Source organism: Labeo rohita, chromosome 8, assembly GCF_022985175.1.
Source record: "Labeo rohita strain BAU-BD-2019 chromosome 8, IGBB_LRoh.1.0, whole genome shotgun sequence".
NCBI lineage: Eukaryota > Metazoa > Chordata > Actinopteri > Cypriniformes > Cyprinidae > Labeo > Labeo rohita.
In genome coordinates this window covers 32,916,307-32,940,662 of record NC_066876.1, presented here as the reverse complement: position 1 = coordinate 32,940,662, position 24,356 = coordinate 32,916,307, and the positions used below count along the sequence as shown (strand labels likewise).

General features: G+C 33.1%; 4 protein-coding genes across 5 annotated transcripts; 2 read left to right on the top strand and 2 right to left on the bottom strand.

The window, feature by feature from the left end:
• Window positions 1-831: 831 nt before the first annotated feature.
• On the bottom strand, window positions 832-4,902 carry mrpl40 (mitochondrial ribosomal protein L40). 2 transcript variants are annotated; one of them, XM_051116494.1, is made up of 4 exons: window positions 4,751-4,902; window positions 4,573-4,650; window positions 4,062-4,217; window positions 832-1,357 (listed from the first exon to the last, which is right to left on the bottom strand). In XM_051116494.1, exons 1-4 carry the CDS (start codon window positions 4,804-4,806, stop codon window positions 1,048-1,050), a joined length of 600 nt encoding a protein of 199 aa, XP_050972451.1. In that variant the 5' UTR covers window positions 4,807-4,902; the 3' UTR covers window positions 832-1,047. The 2 variants fall into 2 exon arrangements, with proteins under 2 accessions (XP_050972451.1, XP_050972452.1); XM_051116495.1 differs by having other exon boundaries at window positions 4,573-4,647.
• Window positions 4,903-5,065: 163 nt separating this feature from the next.
• On the top strand, window positions 5,066-10,962 carry acaa2 (acetyl-CoA acyltransferase 2). Its single transcript, XM_051118109.1, has 10 exons — window positions 5,066-5,185; window positions 5,788-5,954; window positions 7,330-7,458; window positions 7,535-7,651; window positions 7,763-7,910; window positions 7,989-8,164; window positions 9,378-9,507; window positions 9,595-9,665; window positions 9,792-9,946; window positions 10,453-10,962. Exons 1-10 carry the CDS (start codon window positions 5,170-5,172, stop codon window positions 10,535-10,537), a joined length of 1,194 nt encoding a protein of 397 aa, XP_050974066.1. The 5' UTR covers window positions 5,066-5,169; the 3' UTR covers window positions 10,538-10,962.
• Window positions 10,963-13,794: 2,832 nt separating this feature from the next.
• rpl6 (ribosomal protein L6) lies at window positions 13,795-16,727 on the top strand. The gene is made up of 6 exons (XM_051117987.1): window positions 13,795-13,964; window positions 14,047-14,145; window positions 15,715-15,858; window positions 16,120-16,168; window positions 16,262-16,446; window positions 16,548-16,727. Exons 1-6 carry the CDS (start codon window positions 13,818-13,820, stop codon window positions 16,698-16,700), a joined length of 777 nt encoding a protein of 258 aa, XP_050973944.1. The 5' UTR covers window positions 13,795-13,817; the 3' UTR covers window positions 16,701-16,727.
• A 3,660-nt stretch (window positions 16,728-20,387) lies between these two features.
• dynll1 (dynein, light chain, LC8-type 1) lies at window positions 20,388-23,448 on the bottom strand. Its single transcript, XM_051116265.1, is given in 3 exon segments — window positions 20,388-20,774; window positions 22,411-22,549; window positions 23,312-23,448. Coding segments are annotated over 3 exon segments (414 nt in total). The 3' UTR covers window positions 20,388-20,636.
• Between the last annotated feature and the right edge of the window lie 908 nt (window positions 23,449-24,356).

Here is a 24,356-nt window from a genome sequence, read left to right as displayed (position 1 = left end):
CCGAAGTCCCCATCTGAATAATGATTCGCCAACCATCATTTCAGATCAGGACTCACAGCGAGGATCACGGGCAAAATCGAAATCAAACGATTCGCGATACGCGAAGTTCCAGGCTAAGATGATTCGCAAAACTGATCTGAATCAAATGATATGAGATACGCGATCCAATTGGAGCAGTGAATCACTTTGCGCAATAATTGTACTAATTACTTCGGAGTTTCAAAAAGCTACGTTTTACCCATTAGTATAAGTACTTTTTAAATCATAACAAATTAATGGGTCGTTTAATTTAATCTGTTTTTTTGTTTGTTTTTTTTGCTAATGAACTAAATGATCGAAGTCACGAATTTGAATCAATCGGAGCAGTTCCAGCATAAATGACTCAAATGATTTGGTTCATCTGTTCCTCTTTTCGCGTCTTCAGCTATGTTTACACTGTCAGTACTGTACTACTACTGGTTTAGCTCCTTAGTTTTATGACATTAACTGAAATATGTGGAAAATGTATTATGTTTACAAATAAAATATTAATACTTCCATTCCATAGATAACATCCAATACAAATCTACCAACATATTCAGGGGAGGTAGCTAGTTTACTGCTAACTAGTGAAACGGTCCATTAATATGACGAGCTGCAGCTCAAAATACAGGTTAGATTGAAACATTATGCATCGTGTTCAGTTTATCAGTACATATTGTAATAAATATTTAAAAGTGATCATGAGCATTGACCACCTAAAAGTCAAAAAGGCCAAAAGTCATTATAGCCTGAAGCTATAAACCAAAATCAATGTATAAATAAGGAAACAAATGATTTAAAGACCACATCAAGAATTGCAAACTTTTTTTTATTTTTATTGAGTTGCTGTAATTGGTGTTGACAACTATTCATTTGCAACCTGATTTAATTAAACAGATGAAAAACAACGATTCACAACACAGTAATAAAGTCAAATGTCATCTTTTTCACAGTCCACTTCTCTTTGATCTCTTTGCCAGCAGTCATCAGACCAGAAAAACACCACTTTTATTTATTCTCAAGCCCTCACTGTGTGTAAACTCGTGTAATGTCGTTGTATTTGCCTTCTGGAGCCTCATAGTTTGTAATGGGAGGTGTGTAACTGGGTCCCTCATGCTGGAAAGGGAATATGTCTGTATCTGGGCTGACCGCTGCTTTATAAAGCTCTTCTGACTCCAGCTTCAGCTCGTCCAGTGCTTGTCTTTGGGCTTCCAGCGCTTCATTGATGGTGTCCATCTCTGTCTGGTGCTGGGCGTACTTGTATCTGGACCATTCCTTCAGCAGAAGGGCTCTGCGCTCGCTCTCCTCAAAAGAGAGTTTAGGAGCGTCACGGATCCTGGAGAGTACATTCGATTTTAATTCAAATGACCTAATTGCAATAATACAGTAAGTCCCACCCACCTTCATTGTGAAACCATTAACCAAGTTAATAATATAAAAGGTTTGTTTAAATTTTTTGTGTCTACACTAGTAGGTAAAAGTTTGGAATAATTAAGTCCACTTCCAAAACAATAATTTACAGATCATGCACTCACCCCCTTGTCATCCAAGATGTTAATGTCATTCTTTCTTCAGTCGTAAAGAAATTATGTTTTTTGAGGAAAACATTTCAGCTTTTTCTCCATATAATGGACTGATATGGTGCCCCGAGTTTGAACTTCCAAAATGCAGTTTAAACGCGGCTGTAAATGCTCAGAGCCGAGGAAGAAGGGTCTTATCTAGCGAAACAATCAGTTATTTTCATAAAAATAATACAGTTTATATACTTTTTAATGTCAAATGCTCATCTTGTCTTGCTCTCCCTGAACTCTGTGTATTCTGGCTCTAGACAGTTAGGGTATGTCGGAAAACTCCAATCGTATTTTCTCCCTCAACTTCAAAAATCATTTCAAAATCATCCTAAATTGCTGCAGAAGTACCGACCCAGTCTTTGCAAAGTGAACATGCAAAGGTAATCAAACACCCTTAACAAAAAAAAAAAAAAAAAAAAAAAAAAACGATTTTGAAGTTGAGGGAGACAATGAGATGGGAGTTTTTCGACATACCCTAACTGTCATGAACCGGAAAAAACTGTTCAGGGAGAGCAAGACAAGACGAGCGTTTGACATAAAAAGTATATAAATTGTATTATTTTTATGAAAATAACCGATCGTTTCGCTAGATAAGACCCTTCTTCCTCGGCTGGGATTGTTTAGATCATTTGAAGCTGCATTTAAACTGCATTTTGGAAGTTCAAACTCGGGGCACCATATCAGTCCATTATATGGAGAAAAATGCTGAAATGTTTTCCTCAAAAAAACTATTTCTTTACGACTGAAGAAAGAAAGACAGGAACATCTTGGATGACAAGGGGGTGAGTACATTATCTGTAAATTGTTGTTCTGGAAGTGAACTTCTTTAAGATTTTTAAAATGTGTTTGAAAGAAGTTTTTTCTGCTCATCAAGGCTGCATTTATTTGATCAAAAATACAGTAGAAACAGTAATACTGTGAAATATTATTACAATTTCAAATAACTGTTTTCCATGTGAATTATGTTAAAATGTAATCAATGTGATCAAAGCTGAATTTTCAGCATCATTACTCCAGTCTTCAGTGTCACATGATCCCTCAGAAATCATTCTAATATGCTGATTTGCTGATTAATTATTATTGGTGCTCAGTTATAAGTAATGGTAGTAGTGAATCTTATTATTAATGTTGAAAACAGTTTTTGCTGCATAATATTTTTCAGGATACTTTTTTTTAATTATTTGAATTGGAAATATACAGTTTTGACATGACATGAATAAATTACATTTTTATATACACTACCAGTCAAAAGTTTTTGAACAGTAAGATTTTTAATCTTAAAATAAATGCAAGACTGCATTTATTTTAACCCAAGGTACCATCAGTAATATTGTGAAATGTTTTTACAGTTTAAAATAACTGCTTTGTATTTGAATATATTTTAAAACGTTTTTATAAAAATTTTTTTCTATATTTCTGATCAAAGGTGAATTTTCAACATCATTACTCCAGTCTTCAGTGTCACATGATCCTTCAGAAATCATTCAAATATGCTGATTTGCTGTTTATGAAACATTTTTATTATTTACATTTATTATTATCAAATTTTAAAACAGTTGAGTTTAGATTTTTCACTTTGATGAATAGAAAGATCCAAAGATCAGCATTTATCTGAAAAAAAAGATGTGTATTTTTTTTTTTGTAAAGAAATTATAGAAATTAATAGTTTTTATTTAGCAAGGATGCTTTAAAAGTGATGATAAAGACATTTATAATGTTACAAAAGATTTCTATTTCAAATAAATGCTGTTCTTGTGAACTTGTATGCATCAAAGAAACCTGAAAAAATTCTGCTCAGCTGTTTTTAACATAATAATAATAATAATAATAATAATAATAATAATAATAATAAAAATTTTTGAGCAGCAAACCAGAATATTAGAATGATTTCTGAAGGATCATGTGACACTGAAAACTGGAGTAATGATGCTGAAAATTCAGCTTTGAAATCACAGGAATAAATTACATTTTAAAACATATTCAAATAGTTTTTTTTTTTTCTGTTTTTGCTGTACTTTGGATCAAATAAATGCAGGCTTGGTGAGCAGAAGAGACTTTTTTTTTTTAAATATTACTGTTCAAAAACCTTTGACTGTAGTGTATATTCAAACTGAAAAGAGTACACTATTTTACAACTGTTGTCAAAACTGATAATATTTAGAAATTATCTTGAGCAGCAAATCAGCATATTAGAATGATTTCTGAAGGATCATGTGACACTGAAGACAGGAGTAATGATGCTGAAAATTCAGCTTTGATCACAGAAATAAATTACATTTTAAAATATATTCAAATATTAACAATAATTATATTTCTACTGCATTTTAATAAATGCAGAATTATTTTAAACTTCTGACTGGTAGTAAACATAATTCACATACGTGCGTAGATTTTACTATTACTCTAACATCTATAAAACAGACTTTTGACTGGTGGTGTAGTTATGGATTATTGTGTGTATTATTTCACCTGGTCTCGTCAAAGCACTTGGCTGGTGTAATAAAGTCTTCAATGGGAATCAGTTCTGGTGGAACTCTCTCAAGTCTTTTGAGCTTCTTCTTAAGACGTTCTTTCATCATTATCTCTCGACGTGGATCCACCTTCTTCTTTTTCTTGGGTTCTGCTCTGTATTACCAATATTTGTATGCAAATGTATAAAATTAATATACAGAAACTACATGTTTGCTATATATATACATACATACATATATATATATATATATATACATACATATATATATATACACATATATATATATATATATATATATATATATATATATATATATATATATATATATATATATATATATATATATATATATATATATATATATATATATATATATATGTATATATATATATATATATATATATATATATATATATGTATGTATATATATAACAAACATTATCCATCTTGAATGTATTATTTTTTTGTATTTAATAATACATGTGTTTAATTTGTATTTGCACTGACCTTAACGGCATTGAGGTTTTCAAGGAAAGCACTGATGTGAACCAGTGACTGTGTCTGACAGCAACCACAGAACTGCTACTGTAAAAGAGTAGTTTTGCATCATTATCATCATAATGACCTCTATGAGAGACATACTGATATTATTACAACGCATGGATATCTAATGCCAAATACGTACCATGATGCTTGACTTGATAAAATCCGGCTTACGGTATGACACACAATCCCCGCCATATTTTACATAAATTTCGACTTTACAGACATCAGCGTTGAGGAATTAAAAGTGTTTTACACCTTCCGGTGGACCAATGTGGATCTGTAGGTCAGGGTAAAAACACGTCCGTTATTACAAACGCACTTTCCGCATGAATCTATTTCCATTATTCAATCAATAAGTATAATTAAATATTATATTTATTACATAGATATTTTAAAATGTAAGTTTACGTGAAAAGTGAGAAGTTAATTTGGCATAACATAATATTTGAGAGGTTTGTCGAATGTTGTGAAGTGAATGTTGAGGGTAAGTGGGTGAAAGGTCAGCGCGGTGTGTGTCCGTCAGTCTGCAGTGAATCTCAAACGATCACAATCGTAATCATGTCTCTCCTAAGAGGTAAATAAACTTTATATCTTTTGCTGTGAAATAATGCATTATACTGAAACTGCTCGAATGATTTGTTTTGAGTTGATTTTGCGCTTGTTTTTTTTTTTTGCACTGCACTTGAACTTCAATGTCACTTTATTAATATACTTTACCTGTGTTTCATATTTAAAAATATTGACGCGTTTTAATTTCCTTAACAGTAAAAACACCTCTGAAATATTCATAGGTGCACAGTTACTGTTTCTGTCTTATTTATTGAGTTTCAATGCTTTAGTTTGAATTCTTATTCCAAATCAAGTAATAAATATAAATATTATAAGTAAAAAAAGCGACTTATTCTGTAGGAGACTCAAGCATCAGATCAGACTATGTATAAAAGTCATTACTGACACAATTAGGTTAAAGGAGAGGTCAGTGACATTTCATAAGCTGCTCTTTAATCTTGTAATGTTTACTCTTTGGCATTACCTATGTATAAATTGTTGCAAGTTGGTGATAATGTAATAATATCTGTATTTTGAGTAATAAAAATGATTGATTTTGTCATTGAGTTTGTTTTGTGTATTAACTGCAGGGACATAACCAGCTGTCTTTTCTCTGGTTTTGTTTAGGTGTGTTCATAGTCTCGGCCAAGAGGACGCCGTTCGGCACATATGGAGGAGTTCTGAAAGACCACAGCGCCACGGATCTGGCCGAACACGCTGCTAAAGCTGCTCTCGCTGCAGGGAATGTGGCTCCTGAGCTGGTCAACAGTGTCATTGTGGGAAATGTCATGCAAGTGAGAGACTAATGGACAGCTCTGAATGACTAGAGACATACATAGGAATCATGACCAGTACAAATAGCCAAGGGTGTAGATTTGATTTTGGCATTGATAGGGACCTAACAGGCAGACAACAGTCATTTAATTGTTTGATTAAAATTATTGATAGAGACAATTTAGTAGTGTCTGGATATTGGTAGGGATATGTCATAGCATCTTTACTTAATTCTACTTAATTTGGAAACTATAATTCTTTCCTTACATATGAAGATGAAGAATGAGTTCATTCAAATTTTACAAAAAGCTCATGGATGGACGTACTTATATGGGCTATAAGTCAGACATTGCAGTGGCTGTTTTGTCACTCTTCTGAGGAAGATTTATTCACTTGCTTTGGCAATGTACCCACACTTTTCTTTTGGTTTAATTTTTTTTCTTTGGATTGTTTGACTGCTCAAAAGAGAATATAGGAAAGTAAAACTTAATCTACATAAACACAAAAATCTGTCTTTAAAACTCTCTTTTCTTTTTTCAAAGCTGATCTAGACAAGTATATGGAAACTATCCAAATCTCTGTTAATCCTAAAGCAGTAAAAACTGTGTCGCGATCTAAATCAAAAGGTTCGCAAACCATCATTATTCAATTGGCGAAATGATTCACAAACTCACTCTGACATTCCAATCTGAATGAAAAAAGATTCACGGACCTGCGTCGATGTTTCAGTTGAATCCAATGATTCGCAAACCGGCTCCAAAGTCCCAATTTGAATCAAAAGATTCATGAACCCACTCAGAAGTTCTGATCTAAATCAGATGATTCACGATATGCATAATTCCAATCTAGATCAAATAATTTGAGATCTGCGTTCCGAAGTTCTGATCTGAATCAAAAGATTTGCAATCCATGCTTTGAAGTCTCGATCTAAATCAATTGATTCACGAACCTGCTCCGAAGTTCTGATCTGAATCAAAAGATTCACAAGCCTCCTCCGAAGTTCTGATCTCAATCAAATGATTCACAATCCACATAGTCCCATTCTGAATAATGATTCAAACCATAGTTTTAGATCGGGACTTTGGAGCGTGCTTCTTGAATCGTTTAATTTGCAAAATGATTTGCATATCTGCTCCAGAGTTCCGATCTGAATCAAAAGATTCACAAGCCCGCTCCAAAGTTCCAATCTAAATCAAATGATTCATGATAAAAGAAAATTCCAATCTAGATCGAATTATTTGCGATCCGCTGATCTAAACAATGATTTGTGAATAATCATTTCAGATCAGGATTTGGAGTGTAGATCACAAATCATTTAACACACACAATATGATTCACGAATTGAGCATTTTTTGAAATCTGTGTTTGTGTCATTGGTTTCTTTCTGCAATCCAGAGCTCTGCAGATGCCCCGTACATTGCACGTCACATGGGTCTGCGGTGTGGTATTCCCATCCCAGTGCCGGCGCTTACTGTCAACCGCCTCTGTGGCTCCGGGTTCCAGGCCATAATTAACGGAGCACAGGTACAAACCTAAACGAAACTGAAACAACCCAGTGGTTTCCTCAGTGAGGTGCTGATCGGTGTGTGTTGTGCTGTAGGAAATCTGCCTTAAGGAGTCAGAGGTTGTTCTGTGTGCAGGCTCAGAGAGCATGAGCCAAGCGCCTTACGCCGTCAGGAACATCCGCTTCGGGACCAAGTTTGGAGTGGATTTGAAGGTAAAGAACAGACTGATCAACTGAAGTCTGATTCTGAATTTAAGGTAGTCTTGTTAGGCATGTAATACGTAAGTGGCTCTGAATAATACTTCTTGTCTGTGTGTGAATCAGCTGGAAGACACACTGTGGGCAGGACTGACGGATCTGAACATAAAGCTCCCTATGGGCATCACAGCAGAAAACCTGGCAGAGAAATACCAGATCACCCGTGAGGAATGTGACCAGCATGCGTATCAGACGCAGCAGAGGTGGAAAGCAGGTAAGCAGATCAACAGCAGTTCAACACTGCATCAATACACACACACACTCACACACAATCCATCTGTCTCTGCCACAGCTCATGAGGCTGGTTATTACAACGCTGAGATCGCACCCATTGAGGTGAAGGCCAAGAAAGGGAAAGTGCCCATGACATTTGATGAACACCCCCGTCCTCAGACCACACTGGAGCAGATGGCAAAGCTGCCGACCGTCTTCAAGAAAGGAGGCACTGTTACTGCAGCCAATGCTTCGGTGGGTGAAACATTTCTGAACCATCAGTTACAAAATAAAAGTCAGAGAGAGGATGTGCTTTTAAACAGCATTTGGATTTTGACTAATGTATTTCAAGTAAAAAAAAAGGTGTGTATATATGAAATTTATATGAAATATATGAAATTCATTAGATTAGGCATCGACCGATATGCGTTTTTCAGGGCCGATACCGATTATTACACATCAAGTAGACTAATAACCGATATTTTGAACCAATATATATGTCTGGTGTAAAAAGGAAAATTAGTGTCAAGATTAAGAATAAAAAGGGCTCTGACAACAACTTTCTTTAAATGCTTTTAAATTATTTTATAGACAAATGACCAATACAATAACTATAAAAACGCTTACCATTCAAAATATCGGTTATCGGTCTACTTGATCTGTAATAATCTGTATCGGCACTGAAAACACATATTGGTTGACCTCTAATGTATTTTATACATATATATTACATACAGTATATAATGTATATCTGAACATACGTTATATATGTTATATAAGATATATTTATAAAATACATTGTATTAGTGGTCGACCAATATGTGTTTTTCAGGGCCAATACCTATTAATATAGATCATGTAGACCGATAACCGATATTTTGAACCAATGTATATATCTGGTGTAAAACTGAAAATTAATGTCAAAAAACTGACAAGAACTTTCTTAAAATGCTTTTAAATTATTTTATTGGCAATTGACTGATACCGATAACCATAAATATGTTAAATATTGTTCAAAATAGCAGTTATCGGTCTGCTTGATCTGTAATAATCAGTATAAAATGATAATATTTAGATTTTTATATAAATTATATACAAGTATAACTATATATACACATACAAATGTTTAAAAAATATATACATATATTTATTATCTACACATAGTAGAGTGATAACCAATATTTTGAACCAATATATATGTCAGGTGTAAAAATTTAAATTTATGTTAAAATTAAGAATAACAAGGGCTCTGACAAGAACTTTCTTTAAATGCGTTTAAATTATTTTATCGTCAAATGACTCCGATAACCGATAACCATGAAAAGGTTTAATATCGGTGCAGATAATCAGCCAGGCTAACCCCTATGCTTGTTTGTTTTAATGTAATTAAGCAGTGCCACTGTAGTCATTTTGTAGTTTTCAGTGCAATTTTGCATATCTTTTATTTTGTTTTTGGCTCCTCCCACAGGGCGTGTCTGATGGGGCTGCTGCCGTGATCATAGCCAGTGAGGACGCGCTAAAGGCTCACAAACTCACCCCATTGGCTAGAATCGTGTCCTATCACACCTCAGGCTGTGATCCCAGCATCATGGGCATTGGTGAGTGCTCTGTCCACAAATATTTTTTCCACTAAATGTAGAAGAACAATGCATACAATTTTTCGTAATATTTTGTAAATGCAACAGGGCCTGTACCAGCCATCACAGAAGCTCTGAAGAAGGCTGGTCTTTCACTCAAAGACATGGACCTGGTGGAGGTAGATTAAAATAACATACTATGTGTTTTTCATTTGCTTTAAACATTAACCAAACTGGATTTAGGTGGTGATGTTTCGAGCAGGTTTAATCCAAGGCTTCATGTATCTGTTTCATGTGTTTGTCAGGTCAATGAAGCATTTGCCCCTCAGTACCTGTCCGTGGCTAAAGCTTTGGGCTTGGACCCTGCAAAGACTAACGTCAATGGAGGAGCCATTGCCATTGGACACCCACTTGGGGCCTCTGGGACGAGAATCACTGCACACCTCGTCCATGAGCTCAGGTAAAAACACAGATTTACATGGGTGCTCTTTAAAGTCAACATGAAATGGCTTTCCTAATGCACAGTTCTGGTGCACCACTTATTAATGCATTTTATTATGAGGAAGGAAATGTTTGTAGTTCTTTTTACTTTATTTTTATTCATTTTTCTAGTAAATGTTCAATATAGAAATACAGGAAAATATAAAACAAATAAATAAAACAATAGATTCATTTATCCAGAAAATGTAACATTAATGCAGTAACTTTTTAAATATAAATAAAACACCTTTTGGCATGAAACTACAGGTTTTTTTTATTATTTCTTTTGGAAAAAAATATAAATGATACATAAATGAATATATAAATATTTCGTAAACTGAGAATATTAGTGAAAAAATTGCATGAAAAATCAGCGTTGCATGAAAACTTGTGCATTTTGCTGTTGATTTATTTTTAGGTTGCATAATCCCAATCATGCACTGCTGTATTTATACTGCATGAAGTCATTCTATTCTCTGTTTACAGGAGACGCGGTGGAAAGTATGCAGTCGGCTCTGCCTGCATCGGCGGCGGTCAGGGCATCGCCATTGTCTTAGAAAATACAAACTGAGAAGAACAAACACACACGTGTTGAGGAGACTCACTGAGAACAAATCAAGTCAAATTCAAAATCTAATTCACACCGTCCCAATGTGTCACACAAGTGTCCATCTACAAATGTCGAGTAAAAACATGATTGTGCTTATAAAATGACTTCAGGATCAGTGACGGAGCTGTTTCTGAGCAGAAGCTCCTATATGTTCAGATGTTTGGTTGCGGGACAGTGATGCTGTTACGTGCCTTACTTTTAGTCTCTGTGCCTAATCTAAAATAAGCTGTTTTCCAGAAATGCAATGTATTCAGTTTCCGTGTAACTTTTGAAAATGGTTTTGTATGGAATGCTGACTAAAATTGTTGGAGTGAATGCTTGTCACATTCACTCACCTGAGCCCTGACTGTCCTTATCAATAAAGAATGAGCTGTATAATACTGCAATTTCTCTTTGGCCTGCAGATGTGTTTATATATTAGTTAAACAGAGATAAACATACTACAATAACAAAGCTAGATTCTGACCTTTGGATACACTACGAGTCTTTAAAGAAAATAAATATTTAAGCATAACCTTTAGTCTTCTGATTCTAAATCAGTCTTTAGATTCTGTTTGAGTTAATCCAGGGCTATCTTGTTATATGTTTCACATGCAGCTGCATATAAATAAAAGCAGTGTAACCCAACTTGCATATGTGAAATATTGTATTTGGGATTAAAATGTTAGTAAAATGTGTGTATAGTATATATACAGTGTATACATACAGCAGCAAATCAGCATATTAGAATGATTTCTGAAGTATCATGTGACACTGAAGACTGGAGTAATGATGCTTCACAGAAATAAATTAAAATTGACAATATTCACATTTAAAAGAAGTTGTTTTAATTTAATATAATTTTTAATTTAATTTAATATTTAATATTTTACAATTTTTAATGTACACTACCAGACAATCGTTTTTGAAAAGATTTTTAATATTTTTTTTTAAGAAGTCTCTTCTGCTTACCAAGCCTGCATTTATTTGATTCGAAGTACAGCAAAAAAAAAAAAACTATCATTTTGAAATATTTTTACTATTTAAAATAACTATTTTCTATCAGAACATATTTTAAAATGTAATTTATTCCTGTGATCAAAGCTGAATTTTTAGCATCATTACTCCAGTCTTCAGAGTCACATGATCCTTCAGAAATCATTCTAATATTCTGATTTGCTGTTAAAGAAACATTTTTTAATTATTATTATTTGTCAATATTTAAAACAGCTGACTACATTTTTTTTCAGGATACTTTGATGAATAGACAGATTCAAAGATCAGCATTTATCTGAAATAAATAAAAGCATTTGTAACTTTGTAATTTCTTTTATAAATTATAGAAATTAATACTTTTATTTAGCAAGGGTGCTTTAAATTTTTTGAATTTTCTATTCATCAAACAAACCTGAAAAAAATTTACTCAGCTGTTTTCAACATAATAATAATAATAATAATAATAATAATCATAATAATAATAATAAATGTTTTTAAGCAAATCAGATTATTAGAATGATTTCTGAAGAAACATGTGACTGGAGTAATGATGCTTTAAATTCAGCTTTGATCACATGAATAAATTACATCTTAAAATATATTCACATAGAAAACAGTTCTTTTACTTTATAATATTATTTTACAATTTTTAATTTGTAATGCATTTTTGATCCAAAAAACGCAGCCTTGGTGAGCAGAAGACACATAAAAACATTTAAAAATCGTAATTAAATCGTTTATATAGATATATATATATATATATATATATATATATATATATATATATATATATATATATATATACCACAAAACCAGTCTTAAGTCGCTGGGGTTTATTTGTAGCAATAGCCAAAAATACATTGTATGGGTCAAAATTATTGATTTTTCTTTTATGGCAAAAATCATTAGGATATTAAGTAAAGATCATGTTCCATGAAGATATTTTGTAAAATTCCTACTGTAAATGTATGAAAACTTAATTTTTGATTAGTCATATACATTATTAAGAACATTATTTGAAGAACTTTAAAGGCAATTTTCTCAATATTTAAATTTTTTTGCACCCTCAGATTCCTGATATTTAAATAGTTGTATCTCGGCCAAATATTGTCCTATAATAACAAACCATACATCAATGGAAAGTTTATATATTCAGCTTTCATATGATGTATAAAGCTCAATTTTTAAAAAACGACCCTTATGACTGGTTTTGTGGTCCAGGGTCACACACACACATATATATATATATATATATGCTTGTATGCATTGACAACAGCAAAATAATCAAAAACTACTCTACTATATGAATGCAGTATGACCTTCCGTTTCTAAAGCTGCTTTATTGCTTTAATTGATTTTAACAACGTACAAATTTACAATTTGTTTTTTTAAAAGGTTTTAAAGTATTTCCACTCCTCGACTGATGTTTGGCGCTCACGAGTCCATCGTGCGGCCCTAAAAGCGCCTGTGCCTTTAAGACGAAAACATGACGGAAGAAGAATCCCGGGCGTCATACGTCACGACTATATATACGTCAAATGCCCGGATGTCGGTCTTTTTTTCTAGCTGAAGGTAATTGTGGCTTTCGTGTCTGTTTTCTCCAAGTACAATCTGTATTAATCCGAATCATCTGATCTTAAAATCGCACTCTGGATCATCTATGAATGTTTTAAGATACCTATAGCGCTAGTAACTGTGAATATTTGTGGATGTAATGTTAGTGTGTGTTTTAACGTACATTATGAGTGTTCGGTGCGGGTTGAGGCCTGACACCGGGTCTGTGTGAACCGAAACGGGATTTGTATGTTTATATTCACATTAAAGACGTGTAAAGTCGTACGTGACAGATTGTCATGTGAATGCAGTGTTAAATAGCTTATATATTGATGTTTATCAGTCTATATAGGTGTTTATGTATGTGCTTTAGCATGTTAGCAATGCTAGAGCAGGTCACGTTGAGTAACTGCAGCCCCATGCTGACGAGTATTATGTATGTATATTAATTTAACTCCATTTTTTTAAGTGTTGCACGGTCAACAGTCTCTATATGTGACCGTTCAAATACTCTTAATGTCAGTTACTGTTTACTTTAAGACTTCTCATTGAATTGTGAGTATAATTAGTAAAATAGCTGTACTGATGTTGTTGAAAGGCACTGTTGAGATGTCAGTGCTGTAGTATTTTTCACAATGGGCATGTTTTCAGAACTCTTGAATGAACTGTCTTTTGTGCATGCATGTTATAATAACTTCTGTTTTTTTCTTAGATGGCTGAGGGCGACAAGAAGAAGAAGGCCCATAAGCATGGCAGCCGTAACCCCGTCCTGGCCCGGGGTATCGGCCGCTATTCCCGGTCTTCCATGTATGCCCGCCGGGCCATGTACAAGAGGAAGACTAAAGCTCCTGTGACAAAGGTGAGTGTTTGCAGGGGCTGTCTTAGAATGAACCCACACCTCAAAGCAGGTGTTTTATAATGCTGTGTCTTCTGTCTTTCAGATTGAAAAGAAAGTAAAGGAGAGGGCTCCCACAACGGTCACCAAAACTGTTGGTGGAGACAAAAATGGAGGCACCCGTGTGGTCAAACTGCGCAAAATGGTGAGCGAAAGACATTTGACAGTCACTGAGATCTTGTTTAGAAAGTGATTTGGCCATAAAACTATACAATCCTGGTCCATTTGGACCCTGGTTTTAATCTTGCAGTTAACTGTATGCAGGGCTTATGGAGTCTGTGAGTTAAATTTATAAATGTATTTAGTCTCATTCTTTTTCATATTTTACGGACTGAATATTGGACTGAATTTTGATAAACGTTAAAATGCTTGTCTAATGACGATCCATTGCAGCATGGAAAAGTTAGTTACGCAAGTAAAATGCATATTACTTTTAGAGTAATATTTGTTTTGTTAGAAATTGGATATGTACACTACCAGTCAAAAGTTTTTGAACAGTCAGATTTTTTTTTTTTTCCACCAAGCCTGCATTTATTTGATTCAAAGTACAGCAAAGACAATAAAAATTGTAAATATTTTTACTATTTAAAATAATTGCTTTTGATTTTAAATATTTTAAAATGCCATTTATTCCTGTGATCAATTCTGAATTTTCAGCATCTTTAATCCTGTCATATGATCCTTCAGAAATCATTCTGATATGCTGATTTGCTGAATGTTACAAAAAATTTCTATTTCCAATAAATGCTGTTCTTCTGAACTTTCTATTCATCAGAGAAGCCTGTTTTTTTTTTTTTTTTTTTTTTTTATTATTATTATTATTATTATTATTATTATTATTTATTTTTTTTTTAAAGCAGCTAATCCGAATATTAGAATAATTTCTGAAGGATCAAGTGAGTGAGGTAATGATGCTAAAAATGTAGCTTTGAAATCACAGGAATAAATTACATTTTAAAATATATTAATATAGTAAAGTTATTTTAAATGGTAAAAATATTTTAAAAAAAAAAAAATGCAAGCTTGGTGAGTGGAAGAGACTTAAAGAAAAAAAATCTTTTGACCAGTGGTGTAGATTGCATAAATTTTGACATTTTTGGACAGCAAGTTGTAATTTTAAATAAATCCATTTATTTCAAATTCTCAGATTGTTACAAATTTCATGTAATAATAGACAAAATTTCCCAAATATTGAAAAAATATTTTCTTGCAGTACAGTGAGGAATTATAAAATAAGATTAAAGAATAGAATTTAATTTAAGATTAGTTAAGATTAGATTCTTTAATTAAAGAATTTAAGTTGTTAGATTAGATATCATAATGAATATGAAATTTGTTCTTGCATCGTAGTGGCTTATAAGACGTAAATTTAATGATTTATAAAAATTAGTTTAATTAAATCCATCCATCAGTTTCATAGTTGATACTGGAACTTTCTCAACTTATGTTATAAATTTCATAAAACCATAACATGAATGAATATTGAATGTGGATATTGTTGCTTCATTTTTTTTTTTTTTTTTTTTTTTTTTTTTGAATTATACTTTTTAAAATGTAATACAAATATTAAGTTAAGACTGTTTTATCAGCTCAGTGCACGAATAGTATGCAGATGTGGAGGGTTTGGCTGATTCTATTAGCAGCTAAAATTTAATTCATCATCACATGTACCACATTAATGTTGACGTGTCTTTTTCCTGTGTTTTGTGTCCAGCCCCGTTACTACCCCACAGAGGATGTGCCCCGTAAGCTGCATAGCTATGGCAAAAAGACCTTCTCTCAGCACCGCAGGAAACTGCGCAAGTCCATCAAACCCGGAACGGTCCTGATCATGCTGACCGGACGCCACCGCGGAAAGGTACACGTGCATTCTCCATCCCTCAATCTTTCTGGGCTCCCAGCGTGCTTTGGTTTTTTTTTTTTCAAATCACAAACCTTGAACAAAGCCGATCTCCAACATCTACACCGTGAAACTCCTACATGTGATTCACAGATGCTCTCCTCCCACACAAGCATTTGTGTTAACCGTTCTGAACTCCATTCTGCTCAAATGGGTTAAGCTGCACTTGATATTTGAATTTCATATGAGGACTAACAGTGAATCTGTTTCCTTCTGCAGCGTGTGATCTTCCTCAAGCAGCTGGCCACCGGTCTTCTCCTTGTCACCGGTACGTGATCAGTGTCTGACGCTGAACCAATAGAGGGGTTTTGTTGCAGTTTGAGGAGTAAAATAATTGAACGGTGTCTCTTGTCTCTCTTAGGTCCTCTTGTTGTGAACAGAGTGCCTCTGCGTAGAGCTCACCAGAAGTTCTGCATCGCCACAACCACCAAACTGGACATCTCTAGCGTGAAGATCCCCAAAACGCTGACCGATGCTTACTTCAAGAAGAAGAAGCTGAGGAGACCCAAGCACCAGGAGGGAGAGATCTTCGACACAGAGAAAGAGGTAAAACTGTCTCTCTAGCTTTAAATCGATTCCAGTTCACTCTGTATGGAGAATTTGGGAAGAGTGGAGAACCTGATTGTTTTCGTGTTGTGGTCTTGCAGAAGTACCAGTTGACGGAGCAGCGCAAGGCCGACCAGAAAGAAGTGGATTCTCAGCTGCTTCCTCTGATCAAGCAGGTTCCTCAGCTGAAGAAATACCTGCGCAGCAAATTCTCCCTGTCTAATGGAGTCTACCCACACAAACTGGTTTTCTAAAATGCAAATAAAATGTGTCGACCCAGATCGCTTTGTGCTTTTTTTTTTGTTACTTATTTTAGTTTCATAAGGAGGTCCATAAGCAGGTTAAAAAATGGCAATAAAGGATTTTATCACATAGGCATTAATAAATTAGTTTACAAATCTATTTTTACGAAATCATTTGATATTTCAGTGGGCTATAGAGTAATTCTTTAAAAAAAAAAAAAAAAGTAATCGATCAACAAATGTTTCAATTTTTTTTTTTTTTTAAATTGTGAAACATGCAATAAGAATTTTAAAATGCATAAATTATGGAATTTCAAACTATTTAAACATGCAATGTTGCCAATTAATTTTGCATAAATGTTATATTACTATTTCTCATATGTGACCCTGGTATTTGTAGCAATAGCTAAAAATACACATTGTATGGGTTAAATTATAGATTTTTCTTTTATGCCAGAAGTCATTAGGATATTAAGTAAAGATCATGTTCCATGAAGATATTTTGTGAATTTCCTACTGTAAATATATCAAAGCTTAGTAATATGCTTTGCTAAGAACTTCATTTGGACAACTTTAAAGGCAATTTTTGCGCCCTCAGATTCCAGGTTTTCAAATAGTTACCTCTCAGCCAAATATTGTCCCATCCTAACAAATCATACATCAAAGTTTGTGTAAATCTCAATTTCAAAACATTGACCCTTATGACTGGTTTTGTGGTCACATATACAGTTGAGATCAAAAGTTTGCATACACCTTACAGAATCTGCAAAATGTTAACTACTTTACCAAAATAAGAGGGATTATACAACATGCATGTTATTTTGTATTTAATACTGACCTAAATAAGATATTTTAAATAAAGGATGTTTACAAATAGTCCACAAGAAAAAATAATAGTTAAGTATATAAAAAATACCCTGTTCAAAAGTTGACACGATTCTTGATACTGTAATTTTTGTTTTTTTGTTTTGTTTAGTGATAGTTGTTCATGAGTCCCTTACTCATCCTGAAGTTAAACTGTCTGCTGTTCTTCAGAAAAATCCTGCAGCTCACACTGATTTTTTGATTTTTCAGCATTTTTTTGTTTTTGAACCCTTTCCAACAATGACTGTATGATTTTGAGAACTCATATGCAACTATGGACCCTTTTCACAAGACTGTGAGGACGCATTTCAACGATCATCATCCTCATAAATCCTTTGAAGTTTTTCATATTTTGATTTTTTTAAAAAAATATGTACATTTATAATACTATACTTTCTATTATAACACCTTTTCATGAAGTTACAAAAACCTAGTTAACGCTAATGCGAGGGTGTTTCTGATGCCGCGTCTATGGGAGGGATGGTAAATTTGACATTGTTCTCTCTTCTGACTGCCGATATCAGTCTCTCAATTTTTTTCCTTTGATTGAAAATCGTGAGAACGCTATCATGGAGTTTTTCTTTTGTTATTTGAGCAAATGTGAGTGCAAAAAATATATTTGTGGTACTCTCCCATTCACTGCTCTCGGATTTTACCCAACTATTACAACTTCCACTGTGAGAAACCTGGAAATGTGAGAAAGGTCCATTACAGATGATTCAAATGCTCACTGATGCTCCAATTAAGGGAGAAGTCCACTTCCAGAACAAAGATTCACATATAATGTACTCACCCCCTTGTCATCCAAGATGTTCATGTCTTTCTTTCTTCAGCCGTAAAGAATTTGTTTTTTGAGGGAAAAATTTCAGGAATTTTCTCCATATAATGGACTACTATGGTGCCCCGATTTTGAACTTCCAAAATGCAGTTTAAATGTGGCTTCAGACGATCCCAAATGCAGTTGTAAACGATCCCAGCTGGGGAAGAAGGGTCTTATCTAGTGAAACAATCGGTTATTTTCATTAAAAAAATATAATTTAAATACTTTTTAATCTCAAACGCTCGTCTTGTCTTGCTATGCCTGATCTCTGTGTATTCTAGCAGTTAAGGCTAGAAGGAATACAAGATAGTTAGGGTATGTCGAAAAAATCATCCTACATCGCTGCAGAAGTACCGACCCAGTCTATGCAAAGTGAACATGCAAAGAAGATCAAACACCCTTAACAAAATAGGTAAAACAGCGATACATGACAATTTTGAAATTGAGGGAGAACATGAGATGGGAGTTTTTCGAAATACCCTAACTGTCATGAACCGGAAAAAGAGAAAGAGGGAGAGAAAGAGTATAATTTTTATGAAAATAACCGAACTTTTGAACAGAATGAAGTGTGTACATTTTTCTTATTTTGCCTAAATATCATATTTTTTTCTTTTAGTACTGCCCTTCAGAAGTTACAGAAAATACTTACATGTTTCCCAGAAGACAAAATAAGGTACTCTGATCTTCATATCTTCAAAAGTTTTCACCCCCAGATCTTAATGGAGCATCAGTGAGAGTTTGAACCTTCTGTAATAGTTGCATATGAGTCGCTCAGTTGTCCTCAGTGTGAAAAGATGCTCCTCAAAATCATACAGTCATTGTCAGAAAAGGGTTCAAATACACAAAAATGCTGAAAAAACAAAGAATTTGTGGGACCTGAAATTTTAGTTTAACTTGAGGACAAACAAGGGACTCATGAACAACTATCACTAAACAAAAACACAGCTGTGGATCATTCAGGTAAGAACACTGTATTAAGAATCAAGTGTATGGAAACTTTTGAACAGGGTCATTTTTATAAATTCAACCATTGTTTCTCTTGTGGACTAAATGTAAACATCTTTTATGTGAAATATCTTATTCAGGTCAGTACTAAAAAACTAACATGCATTTATATGATCCCTCTTATTTTGGTAAAATAATTAACATTTTGCAGATTCTGGACTTTTGAGCCTAACTGTATTTGTCTCATTTGTCTGATTTCTGAAGAAATACAATCTGTATGTTGATGTAGCTTTCTATAAATAGCTTTTGAATATCTCATTGCAGTCAGCTTAAAATAAATAGTAAACTGTTTTAAAGCAATGCCACTTGAAATCTATCTGCTTTGAGCTTTATCTTCAGTGGTATTTTTAGGCTTAATGAGCGCAGTGTGTTTACACCCTCTATTCTGTTCTGCAGGTGTGATCATTCTTAACATAAATGGTACAATTATATGAATACACAAGTCAGCTGAACGTTTCCTGCAACCCATTTTTCCTCATGAGTCAATACTCATGCCTAGCTTGTATTAATATTTTATTCATGTTCAATAAGATGCACAACTTGAATCAAATATGACTTTAAAGTTTGTTTATTATTTGCAAATTATTACTAATATAATCAATATTAGTTAATAAAATATTCAGATTATTTAAACATAAATAATATTAGAATTTTTGTATTTAGATTATTGTAATTGTAAACATTTTTAATTGTTTAAAAATATTCACATTATTAATAATTCAACTTTTATTAAATGAATTTCACTCGAGTGGCTTAATAATTATGTTAATAATAAACGGAAATGCTAAAAAAATACATAAAATCAAATATTACTTTTTTCGTTTTAATTGTTCAATTATTTAAATGTATTAATATTTAATATTCACACACACACCCCATATATTTTTCTTTTTTCTCCTTCAATACTGTTTCCAAGTTTTAAAAATCATACTGGAAGTCAAAATGTTTGAGAAGCACTAACTCATCTCCAACCTTCCCACATCCCGAGCACAAGAATCTCCAGGCAAACAGCCAAACCATTTTGCTTTAATTAAAAAAAACGCAGGTGACATAAAACGCTCAAACCGTGTATAGAAAACAAAAATAAATACAAGTGTTTCTTTATAGCATTTCCCTCTCACACGAGCTTTTTCTAAACAATAATCAGAACGTAAGGAGAAGCAGCCGAGAGAAGGAAGGCAGGTCCCAGTGCAGGAATGGTTCGCCTCGTCAGTATAGTCAGTTCGTAATGGTCTGTTGAAAAGAATGGGTGTCGTCACTCAGCCCGATTTGAACAGCAGGATGGCCACCTGACCCAGATAGAAGTAGATGAAATGTTTGGTCTCGTGAGTCACGTAGCTGCCGAAGTTCCTCCCCACGATGCAATGCCAGGTGGGGTTGTACTTTTTGTCGAACTCCTGCAAGGAAACAACATGAATAACAAGGTTAATATGAAATGCTGTTTGTATTTGAGAGTGAAAGGCATGACTTTTTCAGCGACATTGGCTGAGGACAATAAGACCAAATACTTGTAGTAAACAGGGTCTATTTTGACACAAAAAAGCACTAATATTGCTAATAAGCCATACAGAGAATTTGGACACCCATTATTGTTTATGTTCGATAAGATGCACAATTTGGATCAACGGTGAAACTGATTTTAAATTTACCGCAAGTTAGAAAGGTGTTTGTGATTTTGATAAACATAATCACACAGAGGATGGCTAAAAATTGTTCAAATTTATTATATATTATTATTAAACTTAATTAAAATGCAAAAAGTACATCAAACAGATTTTTATGTATTCTTTTTAGCATTTTAATTAAGTACATTTTAATGTATTGATTATATATTCTTATTTTTAATTCATATTTTTAAATTAATTAAATAATCTAACTTAAACGATAAAAAATCAAATTAAATATTTTCAACATGTTACTTAATATTATTATTCAATTAATTTTAATAAATTATTCAAAATTTAAATGAAAAACCTAATAATAAATTAATGGATTTTTATGTTTTTAGCATTTAAATTCAGTTCGACTATATTACATATTATTATTCATTTATATTATTATTCACAATTAATTCACAATTTTTACTAAATAAATCTATTTTAATAAAATGCTAAAAATGCATCAAGTAGATTTTTATTAAAGATTTTAGTATTAATTATATATTTAATAATATTCATATATATTCTAAATTCATGTTTTTAAATAAATTCAAATAATCTAATTTAAAATGCTAAATAAAATCAAATATCATTCAATACTTTTTTTCATAATTCAATATTATTATTCAATAAATTAATTATTTACATGTTCAATAAACTATTTAAAACCTAATAAATATCTAATAAATTAATAAAAATTGATTTTTGTTTTTAGCATTTTAATTCAGTTAGATTATAAAATATATGATTATATTCATATATATTATTCACAATTCGCCATTTTTAATAAATGAATCTAACTTAATTTAAAAAATACATTTTCCTGTATTCCATATATATATATATATATATATATTTCTTAATTCATATTTTTAAATAAATTAAAATAATCTAATTTAAATGATAAAAAAATACAGAAAATCAAATATTATTTAACACGTTATTCAATATTCAATACTATTATTCAATAAATTAATTAATTTACATTTTTAATAAATTGTTTAAAACGTAAATTAAAAATCAAATAAATAATAAATTAATACAAATTGATTTTAATGTTTTTAGCATTTTAATTCAGTTAGCTAATATTATATTATTATAATAACTAATATTATATTATTAATAATTTAATAATTCCCCGTTTTTAATAAATTAAATTAATGAAAATGCAAAAAATCAAAGTAAATATTATTAATAAATAAAAACTGGTTTTTAATAAATACATTAACACATTTTGATAAAAATGTACTGAAAGTTGGGAGGTGGGGGGGGTGGGGTTAACTGATCAGGTTTAATTCAAAGTATCCATATATATTTTTAATACTTCATATTTTTCGGCCCCTAAAGTGTTTCGGCCCACCAAAGCGGCATGTACCTTCTTGATATAAGCGGCAATGTCCTTCTCGATGTTGTATTTCTCGAGCGCCTGTGTTGCGCACTCCACAGCATCCTGCTGCATCTCCTCAGACATGTCTGCATTCTTGATCACTGCCTTTCTGTCCGACATGGTTGATCTGGAAAGAAACACAGAAATACGTTTAATCCCCAATGAATGAGTTAAACAGGGCTCAACTGAGCAACACCCTCTGACGCACCCTATCCAGTGCTTTTCCCGATTTCTGCCCTGCCCCAAACCCACAGTCCTCAAGCATCTGCTGACTGCAATGGTGAAACTGGTGAAAGATGGCCAGGCGTCAGAGTCGGCCGCACCAGCCGGGCGGATGGGCGTTATATAATATCAGCACATGAGATGCTCCACAGCCTTTATTCCATCTTTATTGCATAACATCACGTGGCATATTTTGCCAGGTTACTGTTGCCATGGTCACCTGAACTAAAGACCGTACTCAGCACCGCACATTATTACACCAAACTTATGACACTTATTATGCTCATATAAGTTTTAATGGATTACAAATATTTAAACAAAACAGTCTTAACTTACTAAATCAAAATGTGGCTTTTAAGATGCGTGTGTTTATTAGTAAACGCTAAATGAATGGCGCAATGGTTATTTTTAGAAGTAAGAAACACTTCGCATTAACGTTTTAATGTTAAATGAAAGAATTACACATCCTTTCGTTTATATTCTAATAAATCCTGTTATTTTAATTCATTTCTTTTATATTTAAGTCAGCTGCTGAAATATAGGTGTGTAAACGATCAGCTAGGTACAAGATCGCTCACTCTGAGCGAAAAAAAACACACAGGTATTTTGTTTTAGAGACAATTATGCATTGCAAACTGCAATAAACAGATAAAAGTGAAAGTTTTACCTTATTTATGTGACGATTTCTTGAGACGGAGAGAAAAGAGACTCGCTCGCAGCGCCTGTGATGCTCCCGCTGTGTGCTTGACCAAAAGTAATGTAGGTGTGTAACTGCCGTTGGCTCCTCCCGCTCTCGCGTCTCATTGGCTGTCGCTGCCATGCCCGACTCTGCGATTGGTCGGCTCTGCAAGAGTCTCGCTGCACTGTATGCCTGCATTTTATTTCGGACCGTCATGCCTTGCGCCTAAGACGCTTCGCTGGTCTCCATAGAAACAAAGAGTGAATTCTCCGGAAAGAAGGCGGACGCAAGAGGGCATGGCAACACAGCGATTGGAGCGTTTTCGTGGAGTTATTCATTGTTAACCAAGGTTTGAATAAAGGTTTCATAAATATGTGAATGTTAAAAAACAAAGCTTAGGTGAAAAACTATAGCAACACAGAGTAAACTCTCTGGGAGACAAAGTAGGTGGAGATATAAGGTGATTTAAAGTCTCCCTGTCAGTTTAAAACTTTAGTTTAGTTAGGGCATTTATCATCAGTGTTGGGGAGTAAGTAGTTACATGTAACGGAATTACGTAATTTAATTACAAAATAAATGTAATTGTAATTAGTTACAGTTACTGAGAAAAAATATGTAATTAAATTAGTTACTTTTGAAAAATGCCAGTGATTACAAAGGGGATTACATCTGAATTATTTCACACACCCACACACACTTACAGATTTAATTTAACGTTACTAATTGCATTGACTGCTCTAAAATGAGACACCAATGTTTCAGGAGTTTAGGACACAGAATAGGACACATGCTTATTCGATAACTGTTTTATTTCCTATTTGGGTTTATGCATAAACTTTACTTTTTAAGATTGTTTTTTCCAAGGCATTGTTAGATGCTAGTGTTTTCTGTCTTAACTATGCAAACATTTGATTTCAAACCCAGTATCATAGCTATTAAACTATTTCTTGTTATGATGTTATGTTATGATCTTGTTATGACATATAGCGCAACTGCGCTCACGGTGACCCGAGTTCGATTCCCGTCTCGAGGT